General features: G+C 35.8%; 1 protein-coding gene across 2 annotated transcripts; it reads left to right on the top strand.

The window, feature by feature from the left end:
• Positions 1-230: 230 nt before the first annotated feature.
• Positions 231-25,369, top strand: LOC126816629 (uncharacterized). 2 transcript variants are annotated; one of them, XM_050543329.1, is made up of 5 exons: positions 231-718; positions 1,382-1,522; positions 2,326-2,541; positions 3,799-3,985; positions 24,466-25,369. In XM_050543329.1, the coding sequence occupies exons 1-5, from the start codon at positions 271-273 to the stop codon at positions 24,488-24,490; spliced, it is 1,017 nt and encodes a 338-aa protein (XP_050399286.1). In that variant the 5' UTR covers positions 231-270; the 3' UTR covers positions 24,491-25,369. The 2 variants fall into 2 exon arrangements, with proteins under 2 accessions (XP_050399286.1, XP_050399287.1); XM_050543330.1 differs by lacking the exon at positions 24,466-25,369 and having other exon boundaries at positions 3,799-6,497.
• Positions 25,370-27,311: the final 1,942 nt, after the last annotated feature.

The raw sequence follows: 27,311 nt of genomic DNA, 5'->3' as shown, positions 1-27,311 counted from the left end.
GATAAAAAAAACCCATGCAATTAACTCTTGTATTACTCCGCTTCAAAATCATGAATATTTACCAAAACCTAGCAGACAATGTACATTCAAACCCCTTTCTTTGATTCTACACCAAAAAGTCTTTAAAGAGACCTTCATGCAAAAGGGGGCTAAAAATAACTTTGGGATGTTTCGTAAGAATAATTGGTGGTCTGGATCCATATTACGTCATTTAATAGAGTTATCTCCCTTATAATCAGGAAGTATTTGTTTAGTTTCTAAATCTAAACTATGCAAGACGTGTATGATTATTCCGTTCTCTTCTACTTCAATGATGATGAACCGAAAAGGGACACATTAGAAAGACAGTTTATATCTCAGTTAAAGGAGTTGTTGTCCAATCAGGGATATAATAAGTCATATACATACGATGATCTGCCACCCGGGGGTAACTATTTGAATGGCTTGGATGATGTGATCACTAAATCAAAACGAATCATAATCCTAATGACCACAAATTACATCAAGGATGAAGACTGGATTAAATTTACCAACCAAACAGGCGTTATGGAAACGATAAGGAAAAAGGAGTATGGGAAGATTATACCGATATGTTTGGCTATATCGGCAAACGATATTCCCTTAGCATTCGGTATGATTAATAGAAAAAAGATAATATTTGAGACTGATTGGAGAACCGATAGGACAGCATGGGATGATTTAATGAAAATAATTAACTGTAAGTACATGCCATGTGACCTGTCTCACTAGTTAGTGGTGCTTAAATGTCGGTACTCACTGGAACCTTTTAAGTCGGAAAGATGGCCATAATAAGATATAACTTTAACTTTTTATATATTATGGCTGTGAAAAAAGACGTACAGTTTCTTACTTTTTCCAGTGTACTATTTAAGTGACAATATACATAAATAAATTATACAGCAGTTTTGAGAAATTGATAATGATAAGTCTCTTTTGGGTGGTTTGAATCGCCAAGTCATGTTAATAATTGACCCGTCCAAAATTTGATTTTTTTCTTCCTCGATCCAGTACCCAGAGGCCCCAGTAAGACAGTTATATGTTATGAAATTTGGTATTCATTAATGCGTCTTGTTATGTTTAGTAGACGTTAATTGAGGTCCTTTAAAGTAGACAATTTAGAGTATTTCATCTTCGATTCAGCAATCTCAAATGCAAGATTATTCATCTTGATCTCTGAAGGCCTCCTGGTAGTGGAGACCCTTGACTGCTCCCATGTAATATCATATATAAATATGATCCTGGGGAGAAAGACGGGAACCTTTTTTATTTATAGAACAGTATAATGAGAAAAGTAGTTAGCCTGGCTTGTAAAGTAATTTTTAATGATAATTTATAATGAACGGACTTTGTGGTTTAACAGCATCACCTCCAGTTTCTGTCAGCAATGAGGAGAGTCCTGTTGACCCACAGCAAGAAGGTTCGGGTGATCAGACTCTATCGTCGGCTGTAGCAGGGATTTCCTCAGGGTTCCGCGATCATGAAGTAGACGAGGTACCTAAAGGTAAGTCAACGAAGAAAGTAAAGAAATGTTAAAACTGACATTCACATGTTACTTTCAAGGCCGAACGCACCATTCTTATTTTAGTTGTAGTTGTTAGTTATGAGAATATTAAAAAACATTCATTTCAGAACCCCCATACACCAAGCATCAAATTATGGGGGCGTCCTTATATACTTCTGAAGAATCCAGAGCTTTAAGAAAATTCGTATAAAGAACACTACCCTGTATCAAATCTAAGCGTACATGGGGAGATAACTCTGGAATTTCCCATCGATTGGGTTCTTCCTAAGGACCCGTAGAATGTCCATAAAAACTTGCGAATTGGGGACAATATAGGTATATGAATATGATCATTCAGGAAGCCGCCTTACAAATGAGAAATTCAGTCACTGGAGTCAACTTTTACAGCTATTAATCATCCAGTGGAAACTAATAGAACTAAGCTTTAAAGAACTGATACATTAAACTATAGTATTATACTTCTGTATTTCACTTAATTTTCCTGCATTCTGTAAATATAGAATGGAACTTACCAGGCCTATCATCTACTAACTCAAGTTATAGGAACCGTGTACTATATTGCGTTCACACGATTTAATAAATGCCTGAAGAGCCGCTATCGCGGTGAAAACGTTAGCATAAAAATGTAGTTTTATTTTGTCATCTTTAATTTCAATTATATATTACAAAAGAGCAGCTTTAATTAACTATATATATATATATCAAATGGTCCTAAGGCACTTTAATTCAGATTAGTACTTGACCACCATACAATCATGTAGTTTGTTTGATCTGGTTTGCAGAAAATTACATTATGCTTAGCTACTCATGGTGTCAACAAACAGTAGTCAAGAAAATACGAGATCAGCTGGTAGCAAACAATATAAGGGTTTGGATGGATACTTCAGATATGTCACACGGCTCCATAAATAAGAGAATGGCCAAAGCTGTTGATGATGCGACCATTTTTTTGATGTGTTATTCCTCCGAATACGAAACGAGTGTTAATTGTCTGAAAGGTAAATATGATTATGAAGTTTTAAAATTGGAAGGCAGGGTTGTGTCAATGCTATATTTTCAAGAACTGTTTTGTTAAAAAGGTGGTCGCTTTAAATGGAAAATAACGGTCTAATAGATTTAATTAATAACTATTAGTTACTTGTTGACGTTATTGGTACCTTATGAACTGGATATAAGCCCTCAAAGAATGTACCTTGCATGGTTACACGATAAGACAATACCGATCTTTTGGATAGGAGATTGCGTTTGCTGTTATTAGTTGGGGGTACTTAATCGCATCTTCCTCTGGGGCCTGTTTCACCAAATTTTAACTAAGATAAAATCCAAATTTTAGTAATTTGATTGGATAACATTAGATTGCTTTTAGTGCTTAGCCAATCAAAATTGAAGTATATACTAAAATTTGGATTTTATCTTTAGTTAAAATTTAGTGAAACAGGCCCCTGGTCTATAGGTATTGATAGCCAAAAACGCCACACTCTGCTATGTACACTAATTACCCAGTGTATTCAACGGATTGGTTCAAGATATAGTTTACTGGATAAAGATAGTTAATTCTTATGAAATACCCTCACAGAAAGTAATGGGTCTATTTCACGCAAATTGGCATTTGATTTGAATAACCACACATATATTATTCAGCGCATGCGGACTCAGGCTAGCAATTATTTGCTCATTGACTTTAAAGTTAAATGGCTGTAACATCACAGGCTGTAGCTTTTTGCTCAACATTCCATTGGTTCCAATCTTTATAAGCACATAGCTAGGAGACGGCATTTGGCAATCCCCTCATCATAATTTTGTAGGGGCTTGACCGTTTAGAGTTTTTGCTACGAGAATTTGATGTTGACTGGGGTCAGAATCTCACTTCCGACACAATGATTGATCATACAGAAAGACACCTTACACCCTCATAAGTGTGAACCAAAACTGCTATGAAATTGCAAATTTCATCCGTTTTTCCGATTCTAGACCAAAAAGTCAACCAAATGATGTAGGAAAAGGTGGGGGAACATTAAGGGAATAACTGTCTATTTAAAACTCGTACTACATTCATGAAATAAGGGAAAATAATGACTAGTCTTAGACCATGCCTTGTGAAATCTTGGACAGTTCATTAGTTATAAGTGTGGTGTACTCTTGTGTGCTCTTGTTTAATTATTCCCCCTTATCGCTAGAGAGGACGGGTATAGATTTTCGTAGCGATACATGTATATATAAAACTTATCTATTATTTTGTGACACAACAATTTCAGAGGTCGAATATGCTGACCAACAAAAGAAGGAAATATTTCCATTAAAAGTGGGCAAATGGGATCCAGAAGGTGTAGTTGGAATCATACTTGGAAAAAAACTATATTATGATTTTAGTGATGAAAAGAAGTTCATTTCAAGCATGGACAGTTTAATAAAGCATATCAAGAGCTATATGGAATCAGGAAAGTAATGAACTTTACGATCGTATTAATCACTGCCTAGCAACCTACTTTGTCATGCCTCGAAATTCCTGCAAACGCTCTGCGGGTCAGGTTTTGTCTCTTTGCCTAAAAGGATATTTGACAATTCAAACAAAAGAATTGGCTGTCATTAGATAAAAGATAACGAACAAATTAGAAAAAGTCCGTGCATTACCATGTTTTTATTAAGAACAGAATGAATAAAAACGGGGGAATGCACGGGATTTTTCTATTTTTCTCGTTTTCCCTTATCTAGTGACAGCCAATTATATTTTTGAATTGTGAGATACCCTCTCACCGTCCCATATAATAACTTTTCAACTTCAACGGAATTATCAGTGAAATGAAATTCGATCGTTTGTCTGTTATCGCTCGTTACTTCAGTCAGATATATAGAAGGATAACTCGTGTTTGTCATGTTTGGCGTCACTTCCCGTTTCTTCACGTGCTTGTTACACATCTCCCGTAGCAATGATCTCAGTGTTAAAATTATATTTGGAATGCATTTAACAAGTTCTATCACATATGTAATTATGACTGACACCAATATTGTCCTTTAAATAATGGGCAGTTATCATTGATCGATTTGATCAGGGTTTGTTTTAAGAAAGGTACTTTTTATCCTGTATGGCATGCCCTTTTAACCTCTATATTTACTTCTTGTATTCATTTAGTAGAAGTCCCAGATCATCTTCTGATCACCTTTTCTTAAAACCGTGTTAAGTAAAACTTGTATCATGGAACAACATGTCTTGTAATGTACAAGGTACAAAACTATGTAAAAGCCTTCCTTTTAATTTGCACAATAGCCAATCTATAACTATTATAAGATAACACTGAAAACCCATTTTACAGGATTTCAGTTGATATTCATTTAATTCTAAATGTGGTGTATTTTATGTGTTTTGTAATTATCATTGAACTTTTAAAATTGAAGAAATTCATTGTATGTACATGTATGTGTATTGCTTTTAAAAACTAGATTATTCTACATTATTCAAGAGCTAAATCTGCTTATTGCTGTAGGTCTTTTGTCTAACATTTATTTGTCCCCCGCCTTTCGAAGAAAGCAGGGGACTATTAAAATGGGTTCGTCCGTCACACTTTTTGGGACACAATAACTCTCTTCCTAATTGAGCTAGAATGTTCAAACTTGGTGTATGTGTTTATTAGGTCAATGCCTTGATGGAGTTCGAAGATGAGCATTTTCCGCTTAGGGTAAGCAGAGATAAGCAATTTGATTGGTTGATGCTTTGGGACACGATAACTCTTCTCCTAATTGGGCTAGAATGTTCAAACTTGGTGTATGTGTTGATTAGGTCAATGCCTTGATGGAGTTCGAAGATGAGCATTTTCCGCTTAGGGTAAGCAGAGATAAGCAATTTGATTGGTTGATGCTTTGGGACACGATAACTTTTAATTGAGCTAGAATGTTCAAACTTGGTGTATGTGTTTATTAGGTCAGTGCCTTGATGGAGTTCGAAGATGAGCATTTTCCGCTTAGGGTAATGCTTTGGGACACGATAACTCTTCTCCTAATTGGGCTAGAATGTTCAAACTTGGTGTATGTGTTGATTAGGTCAATGCCTTGATGGAGTTCGAAGATGAGCATTTTCCGCTTAGGGTAAGCAGAGATAAGCAATTTGATTGGTTGATGCTTTGGGACACGATAACTTTTAATTGAGCTAGAATGTTCAAACTTGGTGTATGTGTTTATTAGGTCAGTGCCTTGATGGAGTTCGAAGATGAGCATTTTCCGCTTAGGGTAAGCAGAGATAAGCAATTTGATTGGTTGATACTTTGGGGCACGATAACTCTCTTCCTAATTGAGCTAGAATGTTCAAACTTGGTGTATGTGTTGATTAGGTCAATGCCTTGATGGAGTTCGAAGATGAGCATTTTCCGCTTAGGGTAAGCAGAGATAAGCAATTTGATTGGTTGATGCTTTGGGACACGATAACTTTAGTTCTAATTAAGTGAGATTGATGAAACTTGGTGTATAGTTTCATTACAGTAATACCTTGACTAAGTTTGATAATGAGCATTTTCTGCTCAGGGTAAGCAGAGCGATACGCAATTTGATTTTTATATGTGTCCTCTAATTATTTTCCTATTTCGGCGGGGGACATCAGCCTCACTGTTGGCTTGTTATATTATACATTTATTCATATGGCGAGCGCATAATCAACTCTCTAGGTCAACAGGATGGCTGGGATATGGAATGGAAATTTCTTGTCAAAATTTTAAACACTCATAACTTCGGTTAGAATAAAGAAATATCACTGAAATCTCCAATATATTTCATTTTTATTATCTATTTTTGTATAGGAAGAACGACCAACTCATTCTAAATCTTGCATAATGTATCTTTAACATAAGACTCGCAGAAGAAGTTCACTAACATATTTTTATTCATCTGAGTGAATTGATGTAATTGTCTATGCTCAGTCTAACAATCATATAGAGAAAATAAACTTACACTTTTTCTAAAAATCTAAGCTATATACGTTTGTGATTTGTAATACATTTTCCCCCTTAGAGTGGGGGATGAGCATAGGAGAGAAATCACCTATTTCTGATAAATGAATTGGGAAAAATGTTCACTTTTCATCCCACTTGAAAACCAACGTACAATACAATATAAACATGTGACCTTATACGTCCGTGATGGGGCCGCTTCCAAATCCGACCTCCTTTATTTACATTGGCGATATTGATATTTGCCATTACGTAGTTCATGGTTACACATATACATATGGTGTAAGATCGGAATTTAGATTTCAAATTTTGACCGGAAATAAACTGAAGATGAAGATTTGTTTCTATCATACACGTTTGTCAACTCGTCTGCACACGTACTGAAAATACAATTTGGGACAGGTCAATCTCCAAATTAAGAGTTTTTTCTACTTAAGGTTATTTCTCGCGTTTAGTTTTCACTTGCAGTCTTACTGCAAACATAAATATAACTCACAAGAACGCGCATTTGTTACTGGACAATTAGGCAATCCTAAATTTATCGCATATACTGGAACCAACTGTGTCAGTCGCACATTATATTTTTGGTAACTAAGACCACAAGAAGGTTACGCAGAAGACGCTGGTCCGTTTGATTTCTGCAGTTTGGTGTCCTTGCAAAGCCCATTATAACATGTGAAAACTGCGGTTTGACTCAAAATTAAATGTAATGGCGAAGTATCGACATTGAAAATTGGATTTATCTCCCTTGGATAGACTTGCCATAATTGTTACCAAAACGATTGAAGATTTGAAGAGGTGTTTCCTCTCTTAACAGGTGTTTTTTGTTTCCAAAGCCCCTGACAGGATAGAATGGACATTTCTCGCTGCTTTCTCTCGAAGATGGGCATTTCTCGCTGCTTTCTCACGAAGATATGCTGTGTGGTTATCGAAATATTGTGGATTGCGTAAGTCGTTATCGAGTATAAAAATGTAAAGTACCAAATTGAGATAATGAGAGGAGTTTAGGGACATGAGTGGAGAATTATTATAATTGTTGGGCTTAACCCTTTAACATAAAAATAGAGTTATCTGTTTAGTGAACAAAGGAAGATACAAACAAGCAGGTATCCCTTCTCTTGAACTTCCTTTGCGGCAATTATTAGTTTATAGGCATCAATAATGTGCATAATCATAAATGCCACATTTCTATATTTCATTATGTTTATGAAAGCGTACTCGTACAGTTTTAATATTGTTCATTTCAGATATTATCATTCTTCACGTATAATAAAATATTACTACGAAATACCCAAAGGTTATTCTCTAATGAGTTTCTAATACTATATCAGCACTGAATATTATGATTCTCCAAACCCTAAGATTGTTTGGCTTATAGCATAAATAGTCGGGCTATGAAATTTCGTAAACATTCATTATTTCCAAACACACGACAGGTCAGAAAAGATTTCAGATAAAATAATTTAAAGCATTCATTATTTGCAAAACACGCCACAGGTCAGTAAAGATACCTGCAAAATAATTTCCAACCTACGGGGACAGTTCCGGTAGACATAAACAGGATCTTGACCATTATTTAGGTCAACCAAACTTTCAAAATGTAACGAACGTAGATAGTGTTGTCACTTCCTCTGAAAGCCCAACAAAGCTCACTCTGGCAAGTAGGAACCCGGGATAAAAACCCATGAAGATTTTCTCGATCCACGCCAGGACTCGAACCCTGAACATTCTAAGCAAGGATTATACTTTCGCCCATGTCACTCATGTTGGTCTCACAAGGAGAGTTTAATCTTGTCGCTGGGGTGGTAAGTGGAATCGACTCCCTGTACATGTTGAAAGTCATGACATTTGGAATTCAAAAATGCCCTGACACCGCAAAATTCTCATTTAGCGGTTGACACGTGGCCAGGGTATATGTGGACGTGACTTTAAACTCCATTCCCTTACTTGTTGAGTGAAGTCAATACAAGTATGTGCTATGATGATGAAAACAGACAACCGTGATGAAACAATAGACTTTATATAATGACTTGGTAATCTACAGTATTCAGACGCTAGTCCAAGGGTTTACTCGATCGACACATTTGGCAGGGAAACTTCAGTCTACTGATAGAGTCAGTATAATGATAAACGGTGTAACAAGTCAAAGATTGTACGACAGAATACTGTTTTCAGACTATTCTGAAGAAAATTATTTAGAGTAGGGTAAATAGTTAGGATCATTGTCCTTTTTGACATCAAATAATAAGGACATAAAGGATCTACAAGGCATTTAACAAATAACGTCAAGCGAATTGCAGCTAAATGTAATGGTACATGATATATTCAAACCCATTAGCTACAGCATCTTACCTATTTTAACATATATTCAGTTGAATTTCGGCCTCTTTTATATTTTTCCATCGTTTAGAAACTAATATAGGAAACTAAATACTTTCTCTAAAACATATCTTACGAGTTAAGAATGATAAATACTGTCATATTCCATAACCACCGGCTGCCAGGCAGGATACGCCCCACATTTTTCAAGAGATGGATAGAGAACTAGCTCAACAAAAAGCGATTTTTCGTAACATCAAGGGCCATAATTCAGAAAGGTACGATCAGATATGTACGAATATCGACAGGAACCAAGATATTTGGGTTATAAACGTGCATTTCAAGTTTCATTAAAATCGGATCAAAAGTGTGACCTCTAGAGGGACCACAACCTTGATATACCAAATGTTTACACTTTGCGTAGAGGGGCGGCCAGTTTGTCTCTGGCAGTTCTTGTCCGATTTTCACGAAATTCTAACTCAACCAACATTACGGTGTAACAGTCATATATTTGAACGTTTTTGTAAATCAGCTAATAATTGTGAACTTTAGGGGGACCACAAGCTAAAAACATAATTTTTCGTACAATCAGAGACCATAATTCAGGAAATTACGATCTGATATACGCAAATATCGACAGCAACCAAGATCTTTGGGTTATAATCATGCATTTAAAGTTTCATCAAAGTCGGATCAAAATTGTGAGCTCTAGAGGGCCCACAACCTTGATATACCAGATGTTTACACTATTTGCGTAGACGGGCCATTTGTCTGGCTGTTTTGGTCCAATTTTCATGAAATTCGAACTCAACCAACAATACGGTGTAACTGTGACATATTCGAACGGTTTCTTAAATCAGATAATAATTGTGACCTCTTGAGGGACCACAAGCTAAAAACGTGATTTTTCGTACAATCAGGGGACATAATTCAGGAAGTTACGATCTGATATGCGCGAATATCGAAAGCAACCAAGACCTTTGGTTATGAACATGCATTTCAAGTTTCATCAAAATCGGATTAAAATTTTGACCGCACAAATATCGCAAGGAACCAAGATCTTTGGGTTATAAACATGTATTTCAGGTTTCATCAAAACCGGATCGAAATTGTGAGTTCTAGAGGGGCCACAAGCTTGATATACCATATTTCTACACTGTCTGAATTCGAGGGGAGGCAATTTTTGTCCGTCAGTTTTGGTCCGATCTTCACTAAGGTGTAACGGTGATATATTCAAACATTTTGTTAAATCGGAATAAAATTGTGACTTCCATAGGGTCCACAAGCTAAAAAACGTGATTTTTCGTACAATCAGTGGCCATAATTCAGGAAGTTACGGTCCGATATGCGCGAATAGCGAAAGGCGCCAAGATCGTTGAGTTATAAACTTAAATTTCAAATTTCAACTAAATCAGATGAAAATTGTGATCTCTATAGGGTCCACAAGTTAAAAACGCGATTGTTCGTACAATCAGGGGCCATAATCCATGAAGTTACGGTCCGATACATCATGCCAATATCGACCATAGGTCTAAACATATATGTTACAGAAACTACCCATTTTGAAAACCAGTATTTGTTTAAAGTGATTTGATTCACGGTTTGTTTACTGGCCAAAAAGGACCCAGACCAACATGATTATTTCATGCCCTCTTGTGAGGATTATTACAGTATATTGTCCCCCAAGGGTGTGTACTAGGTCCCTTGTTATTTAAACGAAGCAACCCGGCCATCTTCTCAAAACTCCTATCCATTCAAAACTCCTCTTTTACGCTGATGACTCGCACCTTTTGGATTCATTTGTCCCTGACATAAGTCAGGCATACAACATAAAATGACATCTTACATACAGAATGCAAAATCATGGATGAACGTAAACAAGCCAAAATTAAATGAAGAAAACGCGGAAGCGCTTATTATAGGCTCCAAAATAACCGACGAATCGGTTTTAATCAATAATGTTATCATTCCATTTTCTCCACTCGCTAAAAACCTTGGTGTGTTTATTGACTAGTTAAATTATATAAAGGATCTGCGCAAACAGTGTTTATATTCACCTCACAACTATTGGCCCCAAGCATCATCTTATCAGTGAAGATTAAATCTTAGGTCTAGTTACACCTTTGATAGTCTCTAGTCTTTACCATTACAATAGTCTACTTGTCGGCATTCCAAAGCATTAAATAGAACTACTTCAAAACATCCAAAGTACAGCTGCCCGAATTCAGACTAGTTCAAATTCACCCGCTCATATCCCTCCAGTACTGAAAAAGCTACATACCTGCCCAAGCCAGGGTCGATTTTAAAATATTGTCTCTTGCCTATGATGTCTGGATTGAAGTGCTTCGAAGTATCTTACGATCTCCTGAAATTGTACGTCCCATCTAGAGAGTTAAGATCAATTAATCAGAAAAAAAACCCTTTGTATTCCTAACTGAAAGCTAAAGTTGCTCCATCTACATCGTGGAATAAACTACCGTTAAACCTCCACAGAAATCCAACACCCAATCACCTCAAATCTGTTTGAATTATATTATTAGAAACTAATGTATTATGTGCCATATGAGCACGTTTTGTGGGTTAGGTGTTTGGCCATTTTATTAGTAGTTTTGTACTTGCCCTTATCTCAGCATTTTCGTCTTTGCGGCGGACCCTGACAGAAGTTTCTATATTACTGTATAATTCAACTAGCACATTAATTAAGTTATCAAAGCCAAAATATTTTGAATACGCATTAGATATGATTGAGCAAGAAAACAAAAACAGTCAAATCGGTTTGTATTGACCAAACAATGTTATGCGAAGGCGTTGATTGTATATATCATCATGAAAATAAGTCTGCATGCTTCCTGGTTTTACGATCTGTATTTAACCGTAGGTTTCAGTAAATTGTTTAGAAAGTATAATTTAATTACAAAGCCTGTCCTTGGCCTGTTATTCAAATGTTGCTGTAATCGGTTTAAATAGGTATGGAATAAAAGTAGAGCACACGGACATAGTGTCATTGGATGAAAACAAGATAATATTTAAAACTTTATCATTTAAAGGGGAAATCGGTTATTGATATTTCAAAGAGAGTTAATTCTAACGTCATCGTTTAAAACAAGCTGTCCAATGGTTGTTACCATTCATGATAAAATGGTTGTTACCATTCATGATAAAAGAGACGATACTTTTTAATCTGGACTATAGTCGAGTTAGTAAATCCTTAACATCCAAGTCTGGTACGAATGTGACCTTTACCAAAATGAATCCTTTATATTGACCTACATTTTTCTAAATGTCAGTCGGTTACTACTGGGGATCAAATTGAATAGCTTAATAGAATTTATGTAGTGAATGGTCAGAAACGAAACTTATAGTACTAACAAGATAAAGATCAAATCAGCTTCAGGAAATGTCTTTATTGATGTAATTTGTTACCATTTAAACGATGCATTTGTAGATTTCGGTTAGTAGATTGAACCGTTCCATATTGGTGACTTTCTATAGTAATTGATCGCGTACTACTAAACTATCTCATCTCAGAAAAGGAAGCTGGCAGTGTTAAGAAGACGACTTGTCACACGAACCATTTGGGTGATGTTTTGCTGAGTTAGCTAAGTACTGTCCATCTATATACATGTAGATTAATTTATATGTACTAGATCTCGTCTTTAAAAAAGCGTAGTCCTTCAGAACTTTGCGTTCTTAATATGATGAACACTTTAAAAGATTAAACGAACCTTTTAAAATCCTAATATTGTGGGTAATATTTTTAAAATCATCATTGACAACCATACGTATTTTACACTGAAAGATTTCTGTCTAAGACATGGAAGTAATATCCAGCAGCACTATCCAGAATCTCAGTTAACTGTTGGAAAATGGACTAGTTAGATGTGGAATAACTGTACTACCGTAATCCGCAGGCATTGTTGGGTTTTTGTAGAATAACCGAGCCGTTGTCCACCACTCTTATGCACATTGCTATCGATAAATACAGATTTCCATTTTGTTCAATATCAAAACAGCTTGAACCAGACTATGCCTTTTTATGACATTTTTTCATTTCCAAGCTAAACTTGAACCTAATTATGTGCTGCCTATACACATAAATCACGATGATACATTGCGCTTAAAATTTAATCGCAAGAAGATTCTTACGTCAAAGACAAGATTCTGTTTAATTTTTTCGCGACCAAGAAAAAAATGCAGTCTATTACTAAATTAAAGAATAATATTGGTTTAATAGATACTTAACAAACTGACGCTCGTTTTAAGGTTAATAATCGAATGAATATTTACTTCATTATTACCTTTATTGTGTTCCGCACGTCTACATCATCGCGATTTGAAATGCAGACCGTCGATTGGCCCAACTTCCCGGTAAAGCTATATGATAAATTCAGTAAAATACACTTGGGCCTGGTGTGCCATTATTTCTTCTACTAACATCTTAATGGTTTTATCTAGATATATCTTGTTTAACAGTGCTCTCAGTACGAGCTTTTTGAATGTAGACTTAGAGATAAAATTTGGTAAATGAAATATACGACGAATAAATATAAATTAGCCACCCAATGCAATATATTGTGCATAAAAAGCAAAATACGCCTCACCTCCCGATACCAGTCCAGATCAATTTATGAGACATGGCATAATGTTTCACATTCTTTTTTCTTGTAAAATGTTTATTCACATTCAAATACAATATCATATATATATATATACATTAGGATGTATTCATATATACATTAATATACAACATCTTGGAATGGTTAAACGGGGTTAAAAAGTGCGTGTGTACATTGAAATAAAAACCTTTTTTTTTCACATTAGTAATTGAACATCTTCACATAAACAACAGTAAAACAAGAAACATAAAAGGACAATAGGAAGGTAAAAAATAAAAGCTGATTATTTGTATGTTATATGATTAAAATCAAGTGGTTTTCATCTTCGGCTTTCACTCTAACACAAAATACATTTTTTTTTATTTCAAATAAATGTGTGATAATCTCATGACGATATCTACATAATTGGCCAATTATTAACAATTTTAAATAACAAATTGATGCGGGCTAACTAACTAGGAAGATCCCGTTTTCGATTAAGTTGTCAGTCGAGAACGTTTCCCGAGATTGTTTTTAGCGTGCATTCTCTTTTTGTCAATGTTCCAGGACTGGTGGCCTGGCAAGGAACAACATCTAATCATTTGGATAGGGCAAAATTTCCTTTAGCATACTACATGGAGTATGCGTGTCTTCATTAACCCGGTTCGTGCAAAAAAGTATGACGGTAAACCCAATTTCATTTCACGTCTTCGTTATCCCAATTGGCGTAGATAAATAAAATGGCGCTTAACCGAATTTTATTTCATCTCTGACTATTTGTTTACCAACTTACTGTTAAGCGACAAAGCGTCGGTCTCATGTTTACGCCCGGTGCTGGGCAAGACACCTCCTCGCGGAGATTTTACGGCGAGGGCACCCCTTGTGAACGATGTAGGGTGGGGGGTGCTGACAAGGAAATTGTCGTATCGATCAGATGGGACGAAAAACCGAGGTCCCGTGAACATATTGGCGTGCACGTTAAAGATCCCCTGATAGTTGGAATTCGATGTAAGAGTATGCCGTAGTGCCGCTGTCCGAGCAAAATTTGCCTCAGCACACTGTATGTCGTATGCCCTATTTTCATATTCCCAGTCGGTGCAGAAATGAAACTTAGGATGTTAGACTCCATTTCATTTCTATTCTAAATAGACTCGAGAACAAATAGACATTATCAACACGCTGCAGTTTCATTGAAAACCTCAGATTCTACACCTGATGGGCAAACGTCGGGAACAGACATGAAATGCAATAAATATGTCTAACTTGCCGAAGGGATTTGATATTGAGAAGCATGACATAAGAATTAATATAAATGTTAAATACAGGTATATATATGAAGCATATGTGTTGTGTTTGGGCTCTATTCCCTGTTTAATGTTGAGTAAAAAGAACCAGATCAATATTTTTCAGTGTGTCCAATAATTATTTTATTTACTTGATATCAATTTTAACTGCCATATGACGGAATTAATCGAGATTGAAAATATTATTCACTGAACCGTGCATAAGATAACATTGTTTCCATTCATTCGACCAAGAAAATTATCGAAAACAACCTAGAGATTAAACCAAGGCGAAGTCGTAGTTTTGAAAACATGCCCACATATTCCTTTTTAGCCTTAGTATTTTACACACATGGTCACATTGGCATGCAATTCCCTTTTACTATACACGAATAGTTGAACAATGAATATCGTGTGTGTCATTAAGAGTCACGTAGGCGACCATGATGTCTTGGAAGATCAACAGGAAATAATTTCACATGTGATGTAAGAGATGGTCCACCCTCTTCGAGGCCAGTCTACTTTGTGAGATAACTAATTGTTTGAAATGATCATACAACGCGAACAATACAACCTGTGACCTGTCGGTGGTAATTGCTGGGTTCAATAACCAGATAAGGGGAAATAGCAATGCTATAACTTTAATTATTGTGATGCTAGGCATTAAATTTGAGTTTGATGTAGCAATGCAGTTAATGCGACCATAAAACAAATCATGTCTATCTTTCATTCAGTATAACAGATTATACAAATTTCCCTGTATGTTACAAATCTCACTGTATCTTACAAATCCAAATATTTCTCAAATCCCATTTCTTAAATTATTGAATTTATATTTACGCTTATCTTGTTCGCTTTGTTATACGTCCACATTCACAACGTGGAACTTATTTTGCTGTCGCCCTTGTCAGGATGTGTCTGTTTATCGTCTTGAAATTTTGCATACTTATTCCTTATAACCCCTGGATGACCCCTATTGTTTTTGGTGCATGCCCGACCCATCAAGGCAAAGCCACGGCCACTTTCTTTTCTTATTATATTAATAATTATGTATAATGTTTCAACATGAAAATGGCGATAGCGTTATCTATTCATCTAGATTTACTTTAAAATACACAGATTTGGACATAAAAGTGTTGTGTATGAATAATATTTATGGTTTATACGTTTTTTCTTATTATTTTAATACCTATATAAAATATCTCAGGATGAAAATGGCGAAAACGTTATCTATTTATCTAGATTTTCTTCGGTTGTCCCAGGCAACAGACCGATGACTATAAGGTTGAATAATGGAATTATGTAAATACCTTTCCCCCGAAGTCAACAAAATTCTTTATCAAAAGAGGAATATATTTCATTTCGGTGAATTTGTATTCTAGTATTCAACCATTCAGAATAATCCGGCTCTCTGTAAACCTATGGGGATTATCGATGCGAATAAATATGTCTAGCAGAATTAGTATACATCGTCTTGTCGCCCAAGTGGGACACAGGTTTTCTTACAAATAAAACTATTTAGTTAACTAGGACAGAAAGTGTCCAGCAAACAATTATATATATATATATATATATATATATATATATATATATATATATATATATATACCAACTCGTGTTAAAGATGCATTATGTAAGATTTAGATAAAGAGCTGGTCGTTCTTGTTATAATACTAGTTCAAAACTAGATAATGAAAAATGATTATATTGAACATTCATTAAAATTATTCATTTAATCCAAATTTATTTAAATTCCAACCAGCCGATAGCCTATAGAGTTGATTTTAATCTTGTCATGTGAATTAATATAATAAGTTAAATAACATTTGAAGTCGGAAAAACGACCTGCAATAGGCCGAATTGACTCTTATGTAATGCATATTTAATAGTGTAGATGTTATAAACAAAACAGCCACGTGCTGACTAATATCAGGCCACAAAACTTTGAACAATAAACTTTATGACTGGATTGATATCAGATACTGTAATTTGATATTGTCAACGGCGTATTTATTTTAATTATCGTTTGTCCGCTTTAATGTATTCTCCATATTAACACCACTATTGTTTAGTTGACAGCGGTTTTTATTCACATAATGGAACCCGATAATAAGTCGTTCTTAGATAAATAATATATTATTAGGGGTTAATATTCTCACAACAGAAAACTGTTAATATTGGTCGTTGTGTCAATGACTTTATCGCTGATTGACGTGTATACATCACGTAAACCAAGATATTTGAGCAAACTCGTTAATTTCCATAGTTAGATCGTTATTGTCAGGAATAAAGCAATAAAATATATATAAGTTCGTTTGTTAACTTATTCAACGGAATCCGCCAGAGAAAAATCACCAGATATATATGGACTATTTTTGATTTTCGTAACCTTTGCTATCAGATGTTACTAGTTTTTCAATATGAAAAAGGGTATTAAAGGGCGTATATGACTCTATTCTTTGGAACCTTGAAATAGACACAAATTGTTCTAAAAGCATATATTAATGTAATATGAATGTATGTAAAGTGATTTATATTTAATTTGTGAAAAGAATAGGGGCCCAAGAATAGTGTAATTTCTAATCAATTATGTTCTGTGAAATCCGTGAACAGTTCAAATTGAACGACAATCGTTTACGCTGGCTTAGTGCATTCTGCATGTTTTTTAAATTATTATTTTGTAATTTTTGAATCAGCCTTTACTAATTACTTCCACATTGTGTTGTAGGATATGTTTTTAGGCGCTATTGCACTTTCGTACCTCTACCAGTTCCCGTGGTCGTAGGAACTTGAAATTTTCAGAGGATGTGAAGGGGGGCTAGCAATGACCACACACCAAATTTCAGCCGAATCGACCAATAACTTTTTATTTTACCGACCTTTTAATTTCTAACGAGAGAGAACTTTATCTGTTTGACGCCATTTGCTTTGTTTACTATTTAGACTCGAATAACAAGACACTAAGACGGAAACCGACACACTGCACTAGCTGCCTATCTCTGCAGTTCATAAAAATTAATATAATTTTCGTATACTTTAATTTTTGCGCGAAGCCACCATGTTCCATAAAATACTATTTGGTGTTGATCAGTGGATTGGCCTATAGGTGTGAATATTGCCGTGACCTTGATTTTGACCTTGAGTCTTAACTTCCCATCCATATCAGGGCCTTTGCGTTTATGATTGCCGTGGCCTTATTTCTTACTGTATTTTCAAAGTTAATGTTCGAGGTGAAAGCAGAGACGGCGTCATTCAGAAAAGATAATTGGGTCAAAGTCGTAGGTCAATGTCATGTTACAGAAAACTAAACTCAAACTTTTCAAAGTCATTTTTGGGACAGGGCCAGGGTAAACGTCGATGGTTCAAGCCAAAATGGTTACGGGTCAAGCTCGTAAGTCAAGGTCAAATGTCCCAAAACTGACCTTGAAAAGTTTGAGTTCAGTTTTCTATAACATGACCTTGACCTACGACCTATGACCCAATTATCTTTTCTGAGGGACGTTGTCTTTGATTTCACCTCAAGCATTAACTTTGATAATACAGTAAGAAATAGGGTCACGGCAAGCATAAACGAAAAGGGCCCGAGATTGATGGGAAGTTTGGACTCAAGGTCGAAGTCAAGGTCACGGATGGTTAAAGGTGACTAGTGGAGGTCACCACGAACTTTCACATTGACCACGCCCTTTGACGTCCTTTCGGACACGGGCCCCTCTGCGTTTGACCGTTTTCTGACCGAGCAGTGTGCGACAGGGCCAGGGTAAACGTCGATGGTTCAAGCCAAGATTATGGGCTTTGAAAATGGTTATGGGATCAAGGTCGTAAGTCAAGGTCAAATGTCCCAAAACTGACTTTGAAAAGTTTGAGTTCAGTTTTCTGTAACATGACCTTGACCTACGACTTTGACCCATTTACCTTTTCTGAAGGACGTTGTCTCTGCTTTCACCTCAAGCATTAACTTTGATAATACAGTAAGAAATAGGGTCACGGCAAGCATAAACGAAAAGGGCCCGAGATGGATGGGAAGTTTGGACTCAAGGTCGAAGTCGAGGTCACGGATGGTTAAAGGTGACTAGTGGAGGTCACCACGAACTTTCACATTGACCACGCCCATTGACTTCCTTTCGGGCACGGGCCCCTCTCCGTTTGACCGTTTTCTGACCGAGCAGTGTGCGACAGGACCAAGGTAAACGCCCATGATTCAAGCCAAGTTGATAGCCTTCGAAAATGGTTACGAGGTCAAGGTCGTAAGTCAAGGTCAAATGTCCCAAAAATGACTTTGAAAAGTTTGAGTTTAGTTTTCTGTAACATGACTAGTGGAGGTCACCACGAACTTTCACATTGACCACGCCCTTTGACGTCCTTTCGGACACGGGCCCCTCTGCGTTTGACCGTTTTCTGACCGAGCAGTGTGCGACAGGGCCAGGGTAAACGTCGATGGTTCAAGCCAAGATTATGGGCTTTGAAAATGGTTATGGGATCAAGGTCGTAAGTCAAGGTCAAATGTCCCAAAACTGACTTTGAAAAGTTTGAGTTTAGTTTTCTGTAACATGACCTTGACCTACGACTTTGACCTTTTTAACTTTTCTGAAGGACGTTGTCTCTGCTTTCACCTCAAGCATTAACTTTGATAATACAGTTAGAAATAGGGTCACGGCAAGCATAAACGAAAAGGGCCCGAGATGAATAGGAAGTTTGGACTCAAGGTCAAAGTCAAGGTCACGGATGGTTAAAGGTGACTAGTGGAGGTCACCACGACCTTACACATTGACCACGCCCATTGACTTCCTTTCGGACACGGGCCCTTTGCGTTTGACCCTTTTCTGACCGAACAGTGAGCGAAAGGACCAAAGTAAACGTCGATGGTTCAAGCCAAGGTGATAGCCTTCGAAAATGGTTACGAGGTCAAGGTCGTAAGTCAAGGCCAAATGTCCCAAAACTGACTTTGAAAAGTCCGAGTTTAGTTTTCTGTAAGATGACCTTGACCTACGACTTTGACCCAATTATCTTTTCTGGAGGACGTCGTCTCTGCTTTCACCTCGAACATTAACTTTGATAATACAGTTAGAAATAAGGCCACGGCAAGTATAAACGCAAAGGGCCCGAGATGGATGGGACGTTTGGACTCAAGGTCAGAGTCAAGGTTACGGATGGTTAACGGTGACTAGTGGAGGTCACCACGACCTTTCACATTGACCACGCCCATTGACTTCCTTTCGGACACGGACCCTCTGCGTTTGACCGTTTTCTGACCGAGCAGTGTGCGATATGACCAAGGTAAACGTTCATGATTCAAGCCAATGTGATAGCCTTCGAAAATAGTTACGGGGTCAAGGTCGTAAGTCAAGGTCAAATGTCCCAAAAATGACTTTGAAAAGTTTGAGTTTAGTTTTCTGTAACATGACCTTTACCTACGACTTTAACCCAATTATCTTTTCTGAAGGACGTCATCTCTGCTTCCACCTCGAACATTAACTTTGATAATACAGTAAGAAATAAGGCCACGGCAAGCATAAACGCAAAGGCCCCGATATGGATGGGAAGTTTGGCCTCAAGGTCAAAATCAAGGTCACGGCAATATTTACACCTAAAGGCCAATCCACTGATCAACACCAAATAGTATTTTATGGAAAATGGTGGCTTCGCGCAAAAATTAAAGTATACGAAAATTATATTAATTTTTATGAACTGCAGTGTTAGGCAGCTAGTGCAGTGTGTCGGTTTCCGTCAAAGTGTCTTGTTATTCGAGTCGGTTTCCGTCTTAGTGTCTTGTTATTCAAGTCTAATTAGTAAACAAAGCAAATGGCGTCAAACCGATGAAGTTCTCTCTCGTTAGAAATTAAAAGGTCGGTAAAATAAAAAGTTATTGGTCGATTCGGCTGAAATTTGGTGTGTGGTCATTGCTAGCCCCCCTTAACATCCTCTGAAAATTTCAAGTTCCTACGACCACGGGAACTGGTAGAGGTACGAAAGTGCAATAGCGCCTGTTTTTATTTGTTCATTACAAAATGGCACCCGAAACCATAAATACCACAATGCGTCCGGGTAGATGGTTAGGGAGAGTAGTCAGGGAAGAGTGTTACCCCTATCATAATTTTTGTTCAAGTCTGGTATTAAAAATAAAAGTATCTAAACCAGAACACGACAAAATATTTACTCAAAAGTCTATCAATAAAAAGGGAAAACGGTACATTTACAGGAAATTTATCGTGGTTTTACCCCAGCCCAACTATGGTTGTCTGTACATAGACCTTGGGGCCACGGCAATTAAATAGGAGTTAACGGTTAGTGTTAAAATCATCTGCGTCCCAGACGTTGTACAATCACACTGAATAATCCTGAGATGAAAAATTCTTACAGTGTTGTAGAAGAGTAAATAACCAAGTAAAACATTAAGTATAACCTTGAATCAAATTATATTAAACAGCGATCCTTAAATTTACAGACTCAAATACCTGTTAACATAGACGTATTCATTGGTTCCTTAAAATGGAGGAATTGTAACCACAAATCATACTTAATCACATATTCCTTACTAAAATGAAATATTACGCCCAAACTTTAAACAAATTTCCAAATTCAGCATATAAAGGGGGGGGGGGGCAAGAAAAGAAAATCAAATGATATGTCCATTTTACATCATTATGTTGTAGTATTGGGTAGTATGTGGTGATATTAGGTTGGTATAAATATAAAATTTGCCACCAGGTGAGAGTGTAAACAGTCAGGGGTTCCACTTGATTTTGTCAATGCTTTTAACCAAAAGTTGAAAAAGAAATTGTTTTATTTGCATCTGTTAATACGCCATGTAAGATAGAGCGAACATTATCTACGAGAACCAAACCTGTTCTTCTTTGTGCACAGCAATGCCTTATAGGCACCATACCCAACTATCGGTAAACAAAGCTCCTGCTAATAGCATATTTGAACAATTTCCATTGATCTATGAATCAATCTTATTTTCTTACTATTTTTTATTGTTGGAATTTGATTCACTGCCTATTTGTTTAAGCCTAAGTTTGGTTCAGTTGGATCCAGTGCATAAACAAACGAACTGAAATGTGAATCATGGGAGAGACAATTTACTTTTTCGCCGATCTGCTGCAGTTTAAGATTACTCTATAGGCTATGTTCATTTAGTTCAAAGTTAAATAAACAATTATCTAAGACTAACTGTGTTTATTTCAATGGTCAGCAATCAGGTTTCAGCCAACAATCGCTGTCTGGATTGTCTTCAGTAGGCGAATAATGACTGTCTAAGATACCAGAATGGAGCCAATGTTTTTCACCGTGGTGTTTTATATATCAGACCGATGGAGCCATTTGAAATGAAAGCGATGTGAGTAGCAGTATATCGTATTTATGGAGGTTTAGTTAAATTGTCTGGCTAGTAAATATCTATCTTCTAAAAGATTATTCGTTTAATACCATGTTTTAAAGCCCAGTAGGTTTTCCTAATGACAATTGACGCTGACTCGTAACTATTGATACCTTTTTAAAGAATGGTTGTTGTTGAATCGTATGGATCATGCTAAAAGGCTATATATCGTCTGAACTTCCAACATTTATACCATACCATTATCTATCTCCATGAGAGTAACTAATAACACCATGGAACAATTGCTATACTGAAACAAACTTCGATTATTGTGTTCCCAAATTTGATTCCAGATAAGTTTCAATCTTGATGTAATCAAGACTTTAATCTAACTTTAGCGCGGTAAGTTGACGTTTAGGATTACTTTAAGCGTAAGACTAATTCGATCCATCTTCGTAAACCCATCGTCGTCTGGTGACCGTAATTGTTTACGTCGTAGCTATTCAGTAATTATATATACTTTGGTGAGAGAAAACTGGGGTTTAACGTCCACTCAACACAAACTAGGTAATTTCGGGACTACCGTAAGACACAATTTAATTTCAACAATTCGCTTGCGCGGAGAAAACCCACAAAGTTAGGCAGGCGATCATACTTGACTTAATGATAGACAATTTGTTAATTAGTTCATACTTGCTTAATGAATACAAAATATGGTAATCGGTACTGAGTGAACACAATTTAAATTGGGACCCCGCGAGTTTATGGAATAATCAACTTAATTGTAGTGCACGGTTTCGGAAAATTACATAGAAAGGGGAATAAAATGCTACAATACGATTTTATATTAGCACTTTGTATTGAAAAATAGGTAGATTTTGGGGTTCAAGTGATCTGGTTCGGGTAGGAGAATAGACAGATTTGGGACAACCCCTTTTCCTATAGTGGTGTAGCACAGTTTTGAATACTGTTTGTATAATTTTTATGCGAAACCTTTATCTCCTAATGAAAAGAGCAAACTGTGAAAGCCACGATTAGTAAAGTATAACAGGACGTAGAATTCTAGCATCCATTCCAGCATCAAAAGGTAATGGAATGATGATATTCAGTCAGAATGCAGAAAACAATTTTATTCAAAGAAAATTTCAATAATTCCGTGAATAAAGAACTGCTTTCTCAGAAGGTACCCCATTAAAATAGAATTGCGGGTATCGGGCTAGGGACAGGGTTTGAATACTCGTTGTGGGACACCTGATACCACTTCTTATTAGATATGACACAGATAATCATGTTTGGAATTCGCTATCGATTTTTAGCGATTCACCTTGTTTTATTAGAATAAGTTGGGTTTATAGTTTGACGATGTAATGCTAAATCTAGCCGAATGGTGCTTTTGGTAACATTCCGCTTGTGAGACGATTTATTTGATCTTCCTAGAACATCTGATAACACCTACTATATATCAGATCGACCCATTTTTTTTTATATGTTTTTATTGCTATCAGTCTCTGAAGCACGTTTCTACGATACACAAGACATTTTGAAGGGTAGGGTACAATACTTAGTGCGAGTGTCAAATGAGAAGATGTCAGAGGTCATAGTTTAAAATTCTGGGTAGATGGAGTTGGTAGGCGTGAGGTGGAAATTATGAAATGTCTAATGTGAAATATTAAATGACAAAAAGTAGATGTCAATTTGCACAATGTAATAGAGCTATTTCTTTATGCACAGAACAACAAAAAAAATGTACTTGACAGTATTACAAGATATATTACATTTGACTTGGTCCAATTTACACGTAACATTTAACATTTGCTGCATTGGAGATGTAAAAGCACTAACAACATAGCACTGACTTTTGACTCAAATCCCCCGTCATATAGCATGTTTCTGTTTATCAGTTAACGGTTTATACAAAACCCACATAGTCTTTACATTACTCTTTGATTCTTTGTCATTCAAGGCCGCTTTCAAAACAACCATGTAACTCATGGAATGTAATAAGTTAAAGCGATCTAATTTATTTGAGAAAGTCGTACTACCAGTTGAAATATGGTCTACCATTGTATTTATTGTGTTCAGATTTTATATAAAAAAAACAAAACAAAACATGCAGCACTGGTTTATAGACATCTGACTTGTGATGCCGTGATCACGATGTATTAAAGATTAAATGTCGAACTTTGTAACATTTAACACCTAAAGATGCGGAAATCCTTTCTTTGTAATGCCTTCAAAACATTATAAAGTCATTTTATTATTATATTCAAACTATACCTAACACGTCTCACATTGCATTTTTATTGCTTATTAACCCTAAGACTATACAACTACAGTGTTGAAGTACATAGTTTATTGTTTTATAACTCTACATATCAGTCAGATAAATTGCAAACACCTTTTCTGATTCCACTGGTATTCGCGAATCTCCTATAGCTATTATTTTTATTTCCCATGTTCAATTGTCTATTTACAGGTGTCAATCACCAAGCAGATGTTGATTAGTGAAGTGACAGGTAGAGATAATACATACTGAGAATACAGATAAAAAAAAGAAAGATAAAATATATTTTATTAACGTGTCACCATCTACATGTATACAAAAGTTTTAAAATATCAATACATATAGTTAGAAAGAAATAAGAAGTAGATTCCAGTCGATGACGACTTATGAGACACGGTTAAAATTTTCACATTAGTATAATCAATAAATTACATAAATAAGAATAAAAAAAATAATACCACATCACTATCAAGCTCTTTCTCTATTCAAACATCAAAAAATACAAGAGGTAAAAAAGGGTAAAATCTGTTCATATGTCATTAAAAATAAAAGCTTTTGTTGGTTTGATACATAATTAAAATCAGGGTTATAATGACAGGCTTTGGCACAAAGTTCGTATCTAATTAATGAGCATTTATCCCGGTTAAAAATAAAGTGTTCTTCGTTCTCAACTTCTCCTCTATCACAGTAAATACAAATACGTTCAAAGACATTTTCGGAGAAGGTTTGATTATCCACATCTTAGCATGGACATTTCAGTGCCTACTTCGGTTTTATACAATTTATATGACCTTAACTTATTTCCATTTGCTTTATTCTTGCCATTCCACAAATTCGAGTTCCACGTGTCCTTCGCTCTATCCCAGATTGAACAGCACAGATTAGTTAAATCTTCCTTATCTTGTAGAATGCCATTTTTTTTTGCCTAGACTAAATATGCGATAATCCCATGACAATTTATGGACAGCTTTACACAAAGCATTGCTCCAATTAGACTCGATTCTATTCCACAATCTAAAATGTTCAATTTTAATTATGTCGTCCCCTTGGAGCCAGTCCTTACTACTTCTTTTACTTAATGAAGTTTTATATTTGACATGTTCCCTTTAATTATGTTTTTAACTGAATTATGATATGTAAATGTACATCGTGTGGCACTTTAATAAACACCGCTTCTTCTTCTTCTTAATCCAGTTAAAAATTTACATGCATTAATATGTAAATTATTAATACACTTATTTACATTAATGCCCCAAATTTCGGACGCATATGTAAATATAGGCCTTACAAGAGAGTCATATAATTGTGTTTTAATTACCGAAAAAGAGCTCGATTGCACTGAAAGCATAGTCACATTATTTATTTAACCACACACCCAAATATTTTTAATGACTACAGTAATCCAATATAATATTACTGCATGTAAAGATGGCATTACTCCTGCTGATGCCAGTGTTTCTAAAATGAATAACCTTCGTCTTAGCTTGATTCATTAGTATTCTCCATTTACTACATCGGACATTGAGAATATCTAAAAGTTTTTGTGGCTTAATAACGTCATCAGCATAGAGTAATGCTAGTATCCATATTAATACCACGAGTTGCATCATTTGGAACATTTATCAATCAACAGATACTAATAGTTTGGTAATGTTTCTGCTTAACTTTAATTTGACGAGATATTTATGTACCTACTTTAGTAAGCAACACACATCGTTTATACCTATCATCTTGCTTTGCTGCCATTCGATATATGTAAAGACCTATACAATCCTATCATTTTCTTTTAAGAGCAGTTTATCTCTCAGTATGAGGCTATTGTCGGACAGATTAGACAGGTTGGTTTTATTAATTACGTCGTAGATATTAATTAACTTACCAAGACCATAATCAACTCTTGATTTGAATAAGTTTTGGGTTGATAAAATAACTGTAAAACTGGTTAACCTAGACTTTGTTTATTATCGTAACAATGGCAGCAATGACAATCGAGGCTACAGTGTTATTGTATCGTCGATATTTCGGCTCAGAGTGAAGTAATTTGACTGAAATTTACAACATATTCGATTTTCATTATCTATATCTATTTTTTATATGCCCCTGTGCATCTGTCTGTCCATCCGCCCATAATTTGTTTGTGGACACTCTACAGGTCACAAGTTTGATCCGATTTTAACGAAACTTGAAATATAGGTTTATCTCACAAATATCTCGGTTCCTTTCGATATTGACATGTATCCGATCATAACTTCATATATTATGGCCCCTGGTTGTACGAAAAATCACGTTTTTACCTTCTGGACACTCTAGAGGTCAAAATCTTTGACCGATTTTGTGAAACTTAATATATATATATATATGTTTATATCCCAAGGATCGCAGTCCCTTTATATATTCGCACATATCAGACCACAAATTCCTGGATTATGGCTCTTGATTTTACGAAAAATCAGGGTTTTTTTTTAGTTTGTTCTCTATCCATCTCAGGTTTTTTTTTAGTTTGTTCTCTATCCATCTCTTGCAAAATGTGGGCGTATTTTGCCTGGCAACTACTAATTAACAATTATAGCGGCAAATGCCTTGCAAGAAGATAATTCAGAATTAAGCGCGAAACGCATTAATATTCTAAGAAAAGGTGACCATATTTATAATATAAACATCGTAGAAAATTTCTAGCTTTCCAAATTCATTAGAAGTGGCGCCAAGTGTTCTAGAAAAAGTAGACATGTCTTGTCTGTTGCGTGATACATGTCAGAAATGCGGATACAATTGCACGTATGTAGTCAAAGCGGCGTGTTCACTGTTCGTTTAAGAATACAAGACTGTTCGTTTAAGAATACAGGCACCACATAAAGAGGTCTCCTTAAATGCTCGAAATGGCAACGTTCCGCTTTAAACTAACATGACACTGTTTATCACGCAATGCTCTTTTGGTTATTTTAATGTCCAAATTACTACACCATTGAACACTAAGTGTTGATGGTAATCAGTAATTGACACAATCATCAATCATCGAGTAAATCAACCATAAAGATACC

The sequence above is a fragment of the Patella vulgata genome, chromosome 3, assembly GCF_932274485.2.
Source record: "Patella vulgata chromosome 3, xgPatVulg1.2, whole genome shotgun sequence".
Lineage (NCBI taxonomy): Eukaryota > Metazoa > Mollusca > Gastropoda > Patellidae > Patella > Patella vulgata.
The sequence above is the reverse complement of the archived record's forward strand: the minus strand, read 5'-3'. Positions and strand labels throughout refer to the sequence as shown.